At 43.2% G+C, this 12708-nt stretch overlaps 1 protein-coding gene across 2 annotated transcripts in view; it reads right to left on the minus strand.

Moving 5' to 3' along the window:
- Positions 1 to 12708, minus strand: part of ADAMTS10 (ADAM metallopeptidase with thrombospondin type 1 motif 10) — a 337007-nt gene that overhangs the window by 89905 nt on the left and 234394 nt on the right. For both annotated transcript variants that reach the window (XM_073686287.1, XM_073686289.1), the window contains 2 exons: positions 10342 to 10405; positions 8208 to 8310 (listed from right to left, as the gene is read on the minus strand). In XM_073686287.1, coding sequence (XP_073542388.1) covers positions 8208 to 8310; positions 10342 to 10405 — 167 coding nt within the window. The remainder of the gene's footprint in view (positions 1 to 8207; positions 8311 to 10341; positions 10406 to 12708) is intronic.

Genomic DNA, 12708 nt, shown 5'->3' on the forward strand with positions numbered 1-12708 from the left:
AGCACCCCGAAGGGTTCAGGAGACAACTGGAGGTCCTCCGCCTGGTCGGAGGGGTGTAGAGACTCGGGGGTAACTACCACTTTGGGGTACCCATTGTCAGGCTCACAGGACGAAGCGGACAAAGTATCGAGTACCGGGTGTAGAGAAGTCTCTCTCCATTTGTCATCGAGTGGTATCCCGGAGGATTCAGGAGGCAACAGGGGGTCCTCCACCAGGTAGTAGAGGTGCACAGACTCTGAGGTAACCACAGCTTTGGAGCATCCTTGGACATGCACACCGGTTAAAGTGGGTGAAGCATCTGATGCCGGGTGCAGGAAGTTTTCCTGTGTGGAGTCTGGATGGGCAGAAGTCTCTTCGGGCAGGAGAACTGGTGCACTACCCACGCACATTACCCGTTGGGGCTTCTCCGGGATACAGGGAGATGAAGCTTCAGTAGGGACTTCAAGGTTGGGGTCAGGAGGTCTCAGGGAGGACAGACCCTGGCGTGACGGCTTGCCTCTATGTCTAGCACGTCTGGACTGCCTCTTGAGGTTGGGAGAAGTATTCCGGAAAGCGTAGTCACCCTGTGAGGATTCTGGGTGGGCAGTAGTCTCATTGGGCTGGAGGACTATTGCGCTACCCACACACATTACCCGTCGGGGCTGCTCCGGGATATTGGGAAGTGAAGCTTCAGCAGGGGCTTCAGGGTTAGGGTCCTCGAAGACCATACGAAAGGCCACCAGGAAGGCCTGCAGGTCAAGGACGACAGGATCCCATGCTTCCCATAGGGGGGTGACCCATTTCAAGGCATCACCCGCTAGGTAGTCAATCATAAAGGCCACTTTAGCCCAATCGGAAGGAAAATAGAGAGGGTAGGCCTTAAAGTGTAGCATGCATTGCTCCACAAATGCACGACACTGTCTTGGATCCCCATAGTAACGTGGCGGATCCGCAGGAACGAGAGCTGATAGATCCATCTGGACGGTGCGTAATTCGCCTGGAACTCAGCTAAGGGAAAAAAAAATATTTATTTATTTATTTTAATGCATGTATTCGCTGGAAAACTTCTCAGAGAGCGAAGGCCGTGGGGCTCAACGGGAACCATGGCCTGAGCATGCTGTTATGCACACGCCCGGGCTGAGCGGCGTGTGCGTGTGATTGTAGTGATTCCACTGGACCATGAACCGGAGAGTGCCTGGAGGGGCGTGACTAAGTATCTGGCCGATCCGACCAAGATGGCACGACGGCATACGACGCCAGTGCACCAGGGAGAAACCGGGCAGAGGGACCAGGTGCTACTCCAGGTCAAACTCCGGACACGGGGGTTGACCCACACAGGGATTACTGGATCAGGCTGGTTAGGCTGGCGCACAGACTGGAGGGTATAGGCAGGCACGACTGGTATGCAGGCAGGCGGGTAAAGGCAAGCGCAGCTAGAGTGCAGACAGGGAGGCACTAGCAGGTAGGAACACAGGCGGGATAGGACCCAGTACACACTGGGACTCAGGAACAATACAGGTAGAGGGGTACAGGCAAGCACAGCTAGAGTGCAGACAGGGAGGCACTAGCAGGTAGGAACACAGGCGGGATAGGACCCAGTACACACTGGGACTCAGGAACAGGCAGGTTAGGCTGGCACAGACTGGTGGATATAAGCAAACACAGCAGGTATGCAGATGGGTGGATACAGGCGAGTATGCAGGCAGGGAGGTACTGGCCGAAAGGACGGGCTGGAGCACAGAAAGGTTAAGACCCAGTACAGACTGGGTCACAAAACCGCAGATGCGGTAGACAACCACAGCAGAGAGGGAACGCCCGAAGCGGTGGGCAAGAACAGAGCAGGACAGGACTGCCGGAGCAGCGGGCAGAAGCAGGGCAGGACAGGACTGCCGGAGCAGCGGGCAGAAGCAGGGCAGGACAGGACTGCCGGAGCAGCGGGCAGAAGCAGGGCAGGACAGGACTGCCGGAGCAGCGGGCAGAAGCAGGGCAGGACAGGACTGCCGGAGCAGCGGGCAGAAGCAGGGCAGGACAGGACTGCCGGAGCAGCGGGCAGAAGCAGGGCAGGACAGGACTGCCGGAGCAGTGAGCAAGGAGTAAGAGCAGGCTAGAACCGCCGGAGCGGTAAGCAAAGGAGTCAGAGCAGACTAGAACCGCCGGAGCGGTGAGCAAAGGAGTCAGAGCAGGCTAGAACCGCCGGAGCGGTGAGCAAAGGAGTCAGAGCAGGCTAGAACCGCCGGAGCGGTGAGCAAAGGAGTCAGAGCAGGCTAGGCTGAGTAGGGGGGACAGGGCTCTGTTCACACGGAACAGACAGGAAGGGAAAGGCAGAGCCAGACACCCACAGGGTACTTGCAGTGAAGTAGCGAGTGGACCACAAACTCACAAACGGGAGTACAGAGACAACAAGCAGGAGTTAGGTACGAGTTCAGACTCTGCAGAAAAAGGAAGGGAACGGACATAGAGGCAAAACAGGTAAAGGATAGGAGAGAGTTCATGTTATGTTCTGCTACCAGAGCTAAGGAAAGAGAGGAGATCTGTCCCTACGATAGAACTCAGCTGAATCCCTACGATGTAACAGGGAACCTGATCCTGCGATCAGACCTGCTAAAGTCCTAAGCTAGTCTGTACGAAGACCTATAGATGTGGGGGAGGAATCCCTACAAGTACTAAGGACTGGGAGGAATATGGGACACCTCCTAACAGAAATAGTAGCAGACAGACGAACAAACAAAATATAAAGAACAAAGAGGTCAGTAAACCAAGCAAACTAACAGAGCAAGACACAGAGCACAGGCTAGCTAGAAAGTAGATATACAATGAAGTCCAGCAAAGCCAGAAGGGCGGAGCAGGATTAAATAGGCCAACAAGGTCATGTGACCAGCAAAGGAAAAAAAACCTAACAGCAAGGTTCTAACAGTTCAGACTGGAACTGAGTGTACGGAGGAGACCGACACTGCAGCGGGATACAGGAGCGGGTCTGGGAATACGGCCCCCAGAGAGGCAGGACGAACAGGCAAGGAGCGTGTTCAGACAGGACAGACAAGATACAGGAGCGGGTCTAGGTAATCAGCCCCTAGAAGGCGAGAGGAACAGGCTAGGAGCGTGTTCAGACAGGTCAGACAAGATACAGGAACAGGTCTAGGTAATCGGCCCCTAGAAGGCAGGAGGAACAGGCTAGGAGCGTGTTCAGACAGGTCAGACAAGATACAGGAACAGGTCTAGGTAATCGGCCCCTAGAAGGCAGGAGGAACAGGCTAGGAGCGTGTTCAGACAGGCCTGGAAATACAGCCTCCAGGATAGGCAGACAAGAGAACACAGAACGGGACCTGGCACCTTCAGAGTGCAAGCACACACTGAAAGAAACACTATGCTCAGGCAGGGATAGATGGGCGCAGCTGAGCTATATACCAGGTGACAGACAGCAATAGGCTGAGGACGCACAAGAGGTGTGACCCACAGCAGGTACAAAAAGCAGGAAGTGATCGGGCGCCGCCCTTAAGCAGCAGAAACAGACACAAACAGACAGCATGGAGGGAAGCCAGAGAGACATTCTGGACAGGAGATCAAGTGCGCGCTCTTGCACAGTGGGAGATGGACCACCATGCAAGGACGCCGCCAGGTATGTTACACCTGCCGCATAGATGTCCAAAAGACTGATGGATTCATAACAGGAATGGTGAGTGCTGCTCTTTCTTTTTTGGACTTAGTTTATATATTTAATGTATGTTGCAGATTTTCACAGCTTTCATCTCTTCTAATATAGAGCAAAATGGAGCAAAACTCTAGGTGTACCGGGTGCCCTGATAGGACTATGAGGTTTCCTTTAACTAACGGCAAAATTAGATGTATAAAATCATCATAAATTCAATCCTAAAGTTTCATTTGTCTATAAAGTAACCTAGACACAGACTGTAATCAACTTTATATATTATGCTTACTTTCACAGCATCATCATATTTCACAGAGCTTTAAAGACATCAACACTGCCCCCATTGGGATTTATAATCTAAATTACCTACCAGTATGTCTTTGGAATATGGGATGAAACTGAAGTACCTGAAGGAAACCCAAGCAAACATGGGGAGAACATACAAACTCCTTGCAGATGTTGACCTTTTTCGGGTTTGAAACCAGGACCCCAGTGCTGCAAGCAATAGTGCTAACCACTGCTCAATTTATATGTCTCCTTTATGTTTTTTCTTGTAGCTAATAGGCTGAGGATACATGGCAACTTTGGCCATAACACCTGTCACATGAGCAAAATTCGCTAGGAGTCGCTGCTACATCACAGTGCAATACAAGTGAATGGGGTTGCATTGCATCCCCCAGGGTACTGCGACCGTGATAAGCAAGTAGCAAAAAATCTGACATGGTTGGACTTCTTAAGACTTGCCTGTCGCAGTCTCAGTATCCACAAATTGCAAGATTTCAAGACTACTCACGCCTCTTCATCAGGCATAGGTTCATCAGGCATAGATGCTTCATCAGGCATCTATGCCTGATGAAGAGACTGGAGTAGTCTTGAAATCTTGCTATTTGTTACCATCTTTTGAGTTAGCCATTAAAAGGTATCAACTACCGAGGACTCTCAAATTGTAATGTTTTTTTATTTCTACCATTGACACTCTTTTTTTCGATGTTTAAAAAATGTGTTCTAATGGTTTACTTGCAGTATAATTTATCAGTAATGTACTGTCTCTAAGTGAGTTGCAAATGAAATGATGAACGCTAATCTCCGAAGCATTAACATGGCCATATTCCTGGTGTTTATGTTAATTCGTCCCTGCCATTTCCACATTTTGTCCTTTTTCAGGAAGGAATGTAGAACTGATATTGTTTTATCATATAGATATTTTATTCCAATTTTTTTTTCCAGCTAAAAATACCTCATTACAAGAAATATATTAAGAGTTCTTGTCAATTCGGTGACTACGGGGACGAGTAATCCAGGGAGAGTGAATGCCCACACATCCTTGGTTTGGTCGGGGTCAAGTTTTAGGTAATGCTGCCATGTGGGCTGTTTTTTTCATCTCAAAATTTCTAAATCAACTGTTTTGAATATTTTTTGTTGCAAAACCCATCCCCAATTTATTAAGTGAATGAAAACAGAAGATGCTAATGGTGTTGGTTTTCTACTGAGAATTTTCTGGTTATTACTTTTTATGTGTTCTTTATTTAAAGATGGTGGTGATGCTTGGGGGGGCAGACAGAAGAGGAGTCTCTGTGCAAGACTCCTAGAGGAGCCCTTTGCTGTCCAGTAGTTTAACATAATACGCCCGAGCCTGCGCATGCACAGACTGGGATCTTGGCGGCCATCTTCCTGAAGCCGTGAGCCTGTAGATAACGGCTTCAGGAAGAAGGCTGCAGCTACCAGAAAAGCAATGCACTGCGCTCTGCCTGACAGTCGACACCGGCCCGCAGCATCTCACTGCTTGTGCTGCCAGGTTCCTGAGGGAGAGACCCTGCTTCCTGCATCCCGCTCCACCACCACTGCAACTCCCCGGTAAGCTACATTCGGACCATAAGACTTCACCCCATTTTCCTCCCAAATTTGGAAGAGGGGAGGGGTGGGGGTTTGTCTTATGGACCAAAAAATATGGAAGTTATTAATTATTTTGAGATAACAAAAAAAAATTAGTTAGCACCACCACTTTGTTAACAGAAGCATTTTATTGAGCGACCAGGGCCATGATTCATTCATTTGTGATTTATTGAAGTCATTCTTATTTTGTCCTGTTGCATTCGCTGACATGATTTGCTCCAAATACATGAAAATGGCACACGTGGTTCGTGAATTTGGTGCAAAATCCAAAATGCTATATATTTTTGGCTTTATCTGTTTGTGTGCGAATTTTTGTTTTAAAAGGTCATGTTTGTCTTAAAAATGTGCTGAATAAAAACTGAAGATTGAGATGCGTCAAAAAATCACGACATTTGGTAAATGTCCCATTTCATGGATCTGTCTAAAACCTCTGGATAAGTAAAAGTTGTCAAGTAAAAATAAAAGAAAGACTTAGGCTATGTTCACACATGTTGGGTTTTTCAGTGTTTTTTTGCTGTAGATTTTTATGCAAATTTTCAGCTGCGTTTTGCAGTACCAGCAAAGTCTATGAGAAACCAGAATTCTCTGTTCACACATCATGAGGTTTTTTTGTTGCGTATTTTGTGCCTTGGTTGAGTTTTTGGAAAATAAAGCATGTCACTTCTTTCAGCGTTTTTTCACCCATGGGAAGTAATGGGTGGTGAAAAAAACGCTGAAAAAATGCACCAAGATTTGCATCAGCGTTTTTTCAGTGTTTTTGATGGCAAAACTTTATGTACATGCATAAATAGAGACAGAAGGACAGTGAAAAAACGCTGAAAAAACGCAGCAAAACCTGCACTTTTGACGCATCTGATTTCCTGCCAGAGATTAGATTTTGCTGCAGATTTGTGATGCTGAAAAACCCAACATGTGTGAACATAGCCTTAAATAAAGACAACTTGAAAAAATGGCACAAATTGTATACAGAATAAGATGCAAATACTAAATATACTAAAAGAAAAAGCAAATAACTCCAGAAAACTGGAGAAACAACAATGATGAATCAGGGCCAAGGTGTTTTGCATCACTAAGTTGGAGCACAGGAAATATAAAATTCCATGGTGGCCATTCAGATGCAGTCTGAATCTGGCAGAGCGGGATACTTCTCTGCCCCATATACAGCATCCTGGCAGATGTTGTCCTGATAGAAAAACCCTCTTGGCATATTTTTTTCAGCATCTTGGTTTGGGAGACACTGACTAATTGTCTTGGCCATGTGTCTCATTGGCTTTAATGTCTCAAAACATCATTGTTTCATAAACCAGAGTTCAGGACCTCATTCTAACCATCCGAGAAGCCTGCGCGCTCCAAGTCCAGCTGTGTTTTATACTGACAAGAGTTTGATAAGTCTTGGCCTTAAGCTTACTATTTTTTGTAAGCCAAATCGTGAAAGGTTAACAAAAATGTAAAAAAGGGAACAAAAAAAATACAGATCTTTTCGTATAAATGTGGGGAGCTGAAAAAGGCGTCCCAGCACCCTGATCACTGGAGGCATTTTGTTGCATCTGTTGTGCATTAAGCTGTTCTCGGCCTCAGTTCCCCTTTGCACCTCTCACTCTATCTAGGAATGTGCTGAGTTGAGCTTTTCTACTAAATCTTCCACTTTAGATGTAAGTGCGGAATCTCCCAGGGGACAAATTCCCCAGTAAGGGAGGAGGTGGTGCGTATAGAAATCTGGCTGACAAAGTAGGGGATAGCTGCCGGGTGTAAAACAGGCTGTTTAAAAAAATAACAATAATAAATATATTAACTTAGTCGCCCATCCTTCTTATTGTAGCTATGAAGAAATATTGTTCAAGAAAATAATCTTCATAGCAGTACTAGGAATTTGTGCTTTCCCTAAGTTTGCTAAGGTTTTCTCTCCAGTTTCCCCCAGCAATCCAAAATGTATCAATAGGTTACTAGAGTTCCTATGAAATTGTCCTTATTGTGTGTCTGTACGCCGGAGATAGGGTAATTAGATTGAGTGAACAGTGAATAATGTGAATTGTGACAATCCCCATACAGCACTGCAGAATATGTTGTCGCTATTTAAGTAATAGGAAAGAGACAAATCACAAGTGTTAAACATATCACTTCTTAAAACAAATATATGTATACAAAGTGTAAGTAAAAGGTTTAACAAAGATTTATGTATCAGGCTGTCATCGGTTAGAAACAATCAACATATTATCATATAAAGAGATTAATAGGACAAGTGTTTGCCATTGGTAAAATGCCCAGCCTCATACTTACATTTAAAGGGAACCTGTCACATTGTACATGCAGTCCAATCTGTGGACAGCTCAGTATAGAGAAGGAGAAGCTGAGCAGAATGATATACAGAATTGTTGGAAAAGATTCAGTATAACTTTTATCCATTGAAGTCCCTTGTATTTGTCAGAAGTCCAGTGGGTGGTCCTACTCAGTGATTGACAGCTATCTCTGTATGCACAGTCATACAGTGAAGATTGACAATCATTGAATAGGACCGCCCACTGGATTCATATACATACAAATACCAGGAATTTCAGCGACTAAAATGTAAGTTTTACAGAAACTTTCCCACATAAATATATACCAGCTCCTCCTGCTCTATAACATCCTACCTGCAGATCAGATACCATTTTCAACATGACGAGTTCCCTTTAGTATTCAAGACACCTACCTCCTTTGTAACTTTTCCAAGAATAATATTTTCCCCTAAATGCCACATTGTCAAATTCTGCACACTGTATCTCCCGAAAATCCTGTGACCCTGGTGGGCAATCCTGGAAAAAAAAAACTTTGCTGTAGTCACTTATCATACCGATAATTTATTTCCTCCATTAACACTGTGTAAACAAGGATAAAGTGCACTGTTATTTTTCTATTATTTTCTGATGACGTTAAAAATTAATTACATCTCCAGTAATTACAAAATAATTTATGTCAATCCTAAACCGTCAACAAATTGTAGAGGATTTTATTCAAAATTTAAAAAAAATAAGCTAATGGCATAATTGTGATTTTTAACTTGTAGCATATATTTCCTACCTAAATTGTAGAGGATATAAATTAGATTAATAACTGCCCCACCAATGGTTAGTATGGGTGACCCCCTGCTCCTCATCCATTGGGCTTCTATAATGGGAGGATATGAACAGCTGAGCATTGCATGGTACAACCAACCTACTTTCCAATGGAGATCCTGTATCAGATTCTTTTTAAAAATGGTCGACATACAGTACTGGTCAAAAGTTTTGAGAGACATGGAAAGACATGGAGACATGGAGAGACAAGGAAAGCCATTGGGCTTTCCTTGTTCTTATTGGATGGTGCACATTGTAGATTCAGATTGAAGCCAGAAAAACGTACACATATGGAAACAAGGAGTAAAGAAACATGTGTGAAACAAACTAGAATGTGTTAAGCCTTAGATTCTTTTACTCTGATGAAGCAGAGGTAATTCTTTGTCTTCCTTTCCAGGGGCAGTCATCATGAGATTCAGTTTCTTCATAATGATTGATGGTCTTCATGCCTGCAATTAATGATACCTTCAAGGTTCTAGTAATTTTCTGTACTGGCTGACATTCATGTTTTAAAGTAATGATGGACTGTTACTTTTTTCTTACTTCAGTGATTCTTGCCAGATGCTGTCTTAGAACAGTTGTGGAATAGGGTTTAGCTCTATACAGAACTGATTACCAACACTGCCAAAACATACCTGATGGTCACAAACACTTTCTGAAGGTTGCTGATTTCGCAAAGTAACTCTTGACAAGGCATACCTGGTCATTGGAAGCAATTCCTGGTGTCTACCTGATAAGCTGCTTGAGAGAATGCCAAGGGTGCATAATGATGTCATTAGAGTAAAAGGGGGTACTTTGAGGAATCTAAAGATTAATATATATTCTGATTTATTTCACATGGATATTTTTACTCCTTGTTTTCATATACAGTTAGGTCAAGAAATATTTGGACAGTGACACAAGTTTTGGCATTTTAGCTGTTTACCAAAACATATTTAAGATACAGTTATATAATCAATATGGGCTGAAAGTGCAGACTATCAGCTTTAATTTGAGGGTATTCACATCCAAATTGGAGTAAGGGTTTAGGAATTACAGCTCTTTAATATGTAGCTGCCTCTTTTCAAAGGGACCAAAAGTAATTGGACAATTATCTCAAAAGCTCTTTAATGGGCTGTATGGGCTATTCCCTCATTAATCCATCATCAATTAAGCAGGTAAAACATCTGGAGCGGATTCTAGGTGTGGCATTTGCATTTGCAAGCTGTTCCTGTGAACCCACAACATGCTTTCAAAGGAGCTCTCATTAGAAGAGAAACAGAAATTATTAGGTAGAAAAAAAGAAGAAATCCATCAGAAAAATAACAGAAATGTTAGAATTGGCCAAATCAACTGTTTGGTACATTCCGCAAAAAAAAAGGGAGCACTGGTGATCTCGGCAGCTCAAAAAGGCCTGGACGTCCATGGAAGACAACAGTGGTGGATGATTGCAGAATCCATCTCATGGTGAAGAAAAACCCATTCACAACATCCACTCACAGGGAAGAACACTCTCCAAGTAGGTGTTTCCAAACTTTTGAATGGTACTGTATATCTTGCCTCATGCATCCTTTAAACAAATTTGCACCATTTTTGTTGGAAAAATCTACTGCAAATTATAAGGGTTGGCCAAAACTGACATAAAATTTTATTTTTTGAACCATAATAATGTTTAGAATTCACATGTAAGTCATCACTTATGTTTTGGAAAGGAATGCGTCAATCTACTTATTCCGATTTTACTCTACTTACATCAATATTGCATGATCGGTGTCTTTTCCTTTCTCCTAAGCAATACTTTCCTCCAATGGTTGGCCTAAAATCCAACACAGATTTAGAAAATGTTTATTATTATTATTTTTTCAAGTTACAGTAGGAAATATTTAGTTGTGAGTAGTATAAGATGTATTACTAATGAAATATTATTTGCCTATAAAAGACATGGCCTTGACAGTGAACACTTTTTTACCAAATGCTCAGATTGGATTGACAAATAAAAGAAGCCATACTCACCTCACCAATCCCTTACTACTCCCGTTCGACACTGCCTGCTCAGGCACTTGTCTGTACTTTCTGCTGCTGCACTGATGATGGCCTGTTACAAGAACATGTGACCACTGCAGCCAGTTACTGTCCGCAGTGCTGGTTTGCTACCAATCAGAGCATTTTGTAAAAAATGTTTATTCCCCTGACAACTCCTTTAAGAATAATTATATTTAGTTGTATATCTTTGAGAGGCATAACTGCATGAGATCTGCTAGCTATCTTGACATTTAATATTTATTTATATAGCACTGTGAAGACCCGGGGTCTCCCATGGGCATAATACTACTCAGACAACACAGGGTGAGGGTAAAACAGCGTTGCAATACTTTATTGAACCACAAAGTGGACAATAAACACACAGAACAGTCCAAGCTAATACCCAAGATGGTACAACATTATACAGTCCTCACCCTTGCCAACCACTGAGCCACCCTGCTGCCTAAAGAATTCTACAGTTTGACTGCTCTAAGTGTAAAGAACCCATTCTTACTTAGCTGCCAGAATCACCATTCTTCCACCTGTAATGTTATTTTTAAAGAAGTGCAAAATGAATCCAAAGTGGTAGAAATAATGGACAAGAGAAAGGCTGAAAAAATAGCGGCACTCGCCACTGGTAACTTAACCGCACTTCTTCCAGCTTCTTCTGATGAGCTGGAAGAAGCATGTTTCATGTGAAACAGCTGTCCCTCATCTCTGCTTTCCTCGGTCCACATCATGTGCATTTTCCCTCAATAAAGATGCTGTTTTAAGTTGCCAGTGGTGAGTGCCGCTATTTTTTCAGCCTTTCTCTTGTCCATATATACAATCTGTTGTATCTGAGCACCACCCTAAACAGTTTTTTTTTTCTGGACATTGTACAGATTCTGGTTAAATTTCACATTTAAAAGTGATACTTTCCAATTATAAGTGACATGAACATGTGAGCAGTACCAGCGTTTTATCCTTATATTTAGCGGTAGAAATAATGGCATTGCAATCACTAGCAAAACTGACTTGAAAAAATGAAATAATTCCCTCCTATACAATGTGGATGTCCTCTGTTTTCCCTCTAGAAATATATGGTATGAATCATTTTCCCCTTTTCCTACTATGAAATCAGGTAAGAATACTGACTACACTGTAAAACCAATTTAGAAGTCTCTAGTCGGGGTACTTTCAATGTTGCTAAAAGTTCTGTCTATCAGGAGTTTCCTTGAGAACTGTACAATGTCCAAAGCCTCACATGCCTAGATGGTTTGCCAAAGAATCTTTTGAACAGTACCATTTACTCGTGGCTGCTTTAAATCTGATAGTGGGTGATATAGCAGGAAGATTAACACTGACTTCACAACCAAGTCATCCTCTAGCTTATATTGTTCTTTGACCTACAGTGAAGGAAATAATTATTTGATCCCTTGTTGTTTTTGTAAGTTTGTCCACTGACAAAGACATGAACAGTCTATAATTTTAAAGGTAGGTTAATTTTAACATTGAGAGATAGAATATCCCCCCCAAAAAATCAAGAAAATCACATTGTATAAATTAGATAAATTTATTTGCATTTTGCAGTGAGAAATAAGTATTTGATCCCTCTGGCAAACAACACTTAATACTTGGTGGCAAAACCCTTGTTGGAAAGCACAGCAGTCAGATGTAGTTGATTGTAGTTGATGATGAGGGTTGTGCACATGTCGGGAGGAATTTTGGTCCACTCCTCTTTGCAGATCATCTCTAAATCATTAAGATTTTGAGGCTGTCGCTTGGCAACTCGGAGCTTCAACTCCCTGCACAAGTTTTCTATGGGATTAAGGTCTGGAGACTGGATAGGTCACTCCATGCCCTTACTGTGCTTCTTTTTGAGCCACTCTTTTGTTGCCTTGGCTGTATGTTTTGGGTCATTGTCTTGCTGGAAGACCCAGCCATGACCCATGTTCAATGATCTTACCGAGGGAAGAAGGTTGTTGACCAAAATCTCGCCATACATGACCCCATCCATCTTCCCTTCAGTATGATGCAGTCGTCATGTCCCCTTTGCAGAAGAGCACCCCGAAAGTATAATGTTTCCCCCACCATGCTTCACGGTTGGGACGATGC

The sequence above is a fragment of the Phyllobates terribilis genome, unplaced genomic scaffold (assembly GCF_046119375.1).
Source record: "Phyllobates terribilis strain yellow unplaced genomic scaffold, ASM4611937v1 Scaffold_1__5_contigs__length_1240528914, whole genome shotgun sequence".
Classification (NCBI taxonomy): Eukaryota; Metazoa; Chordata; class Amphibia; order Anura; family Dendrobatidae; genus Phyllobates; species Phyllobates terribilis.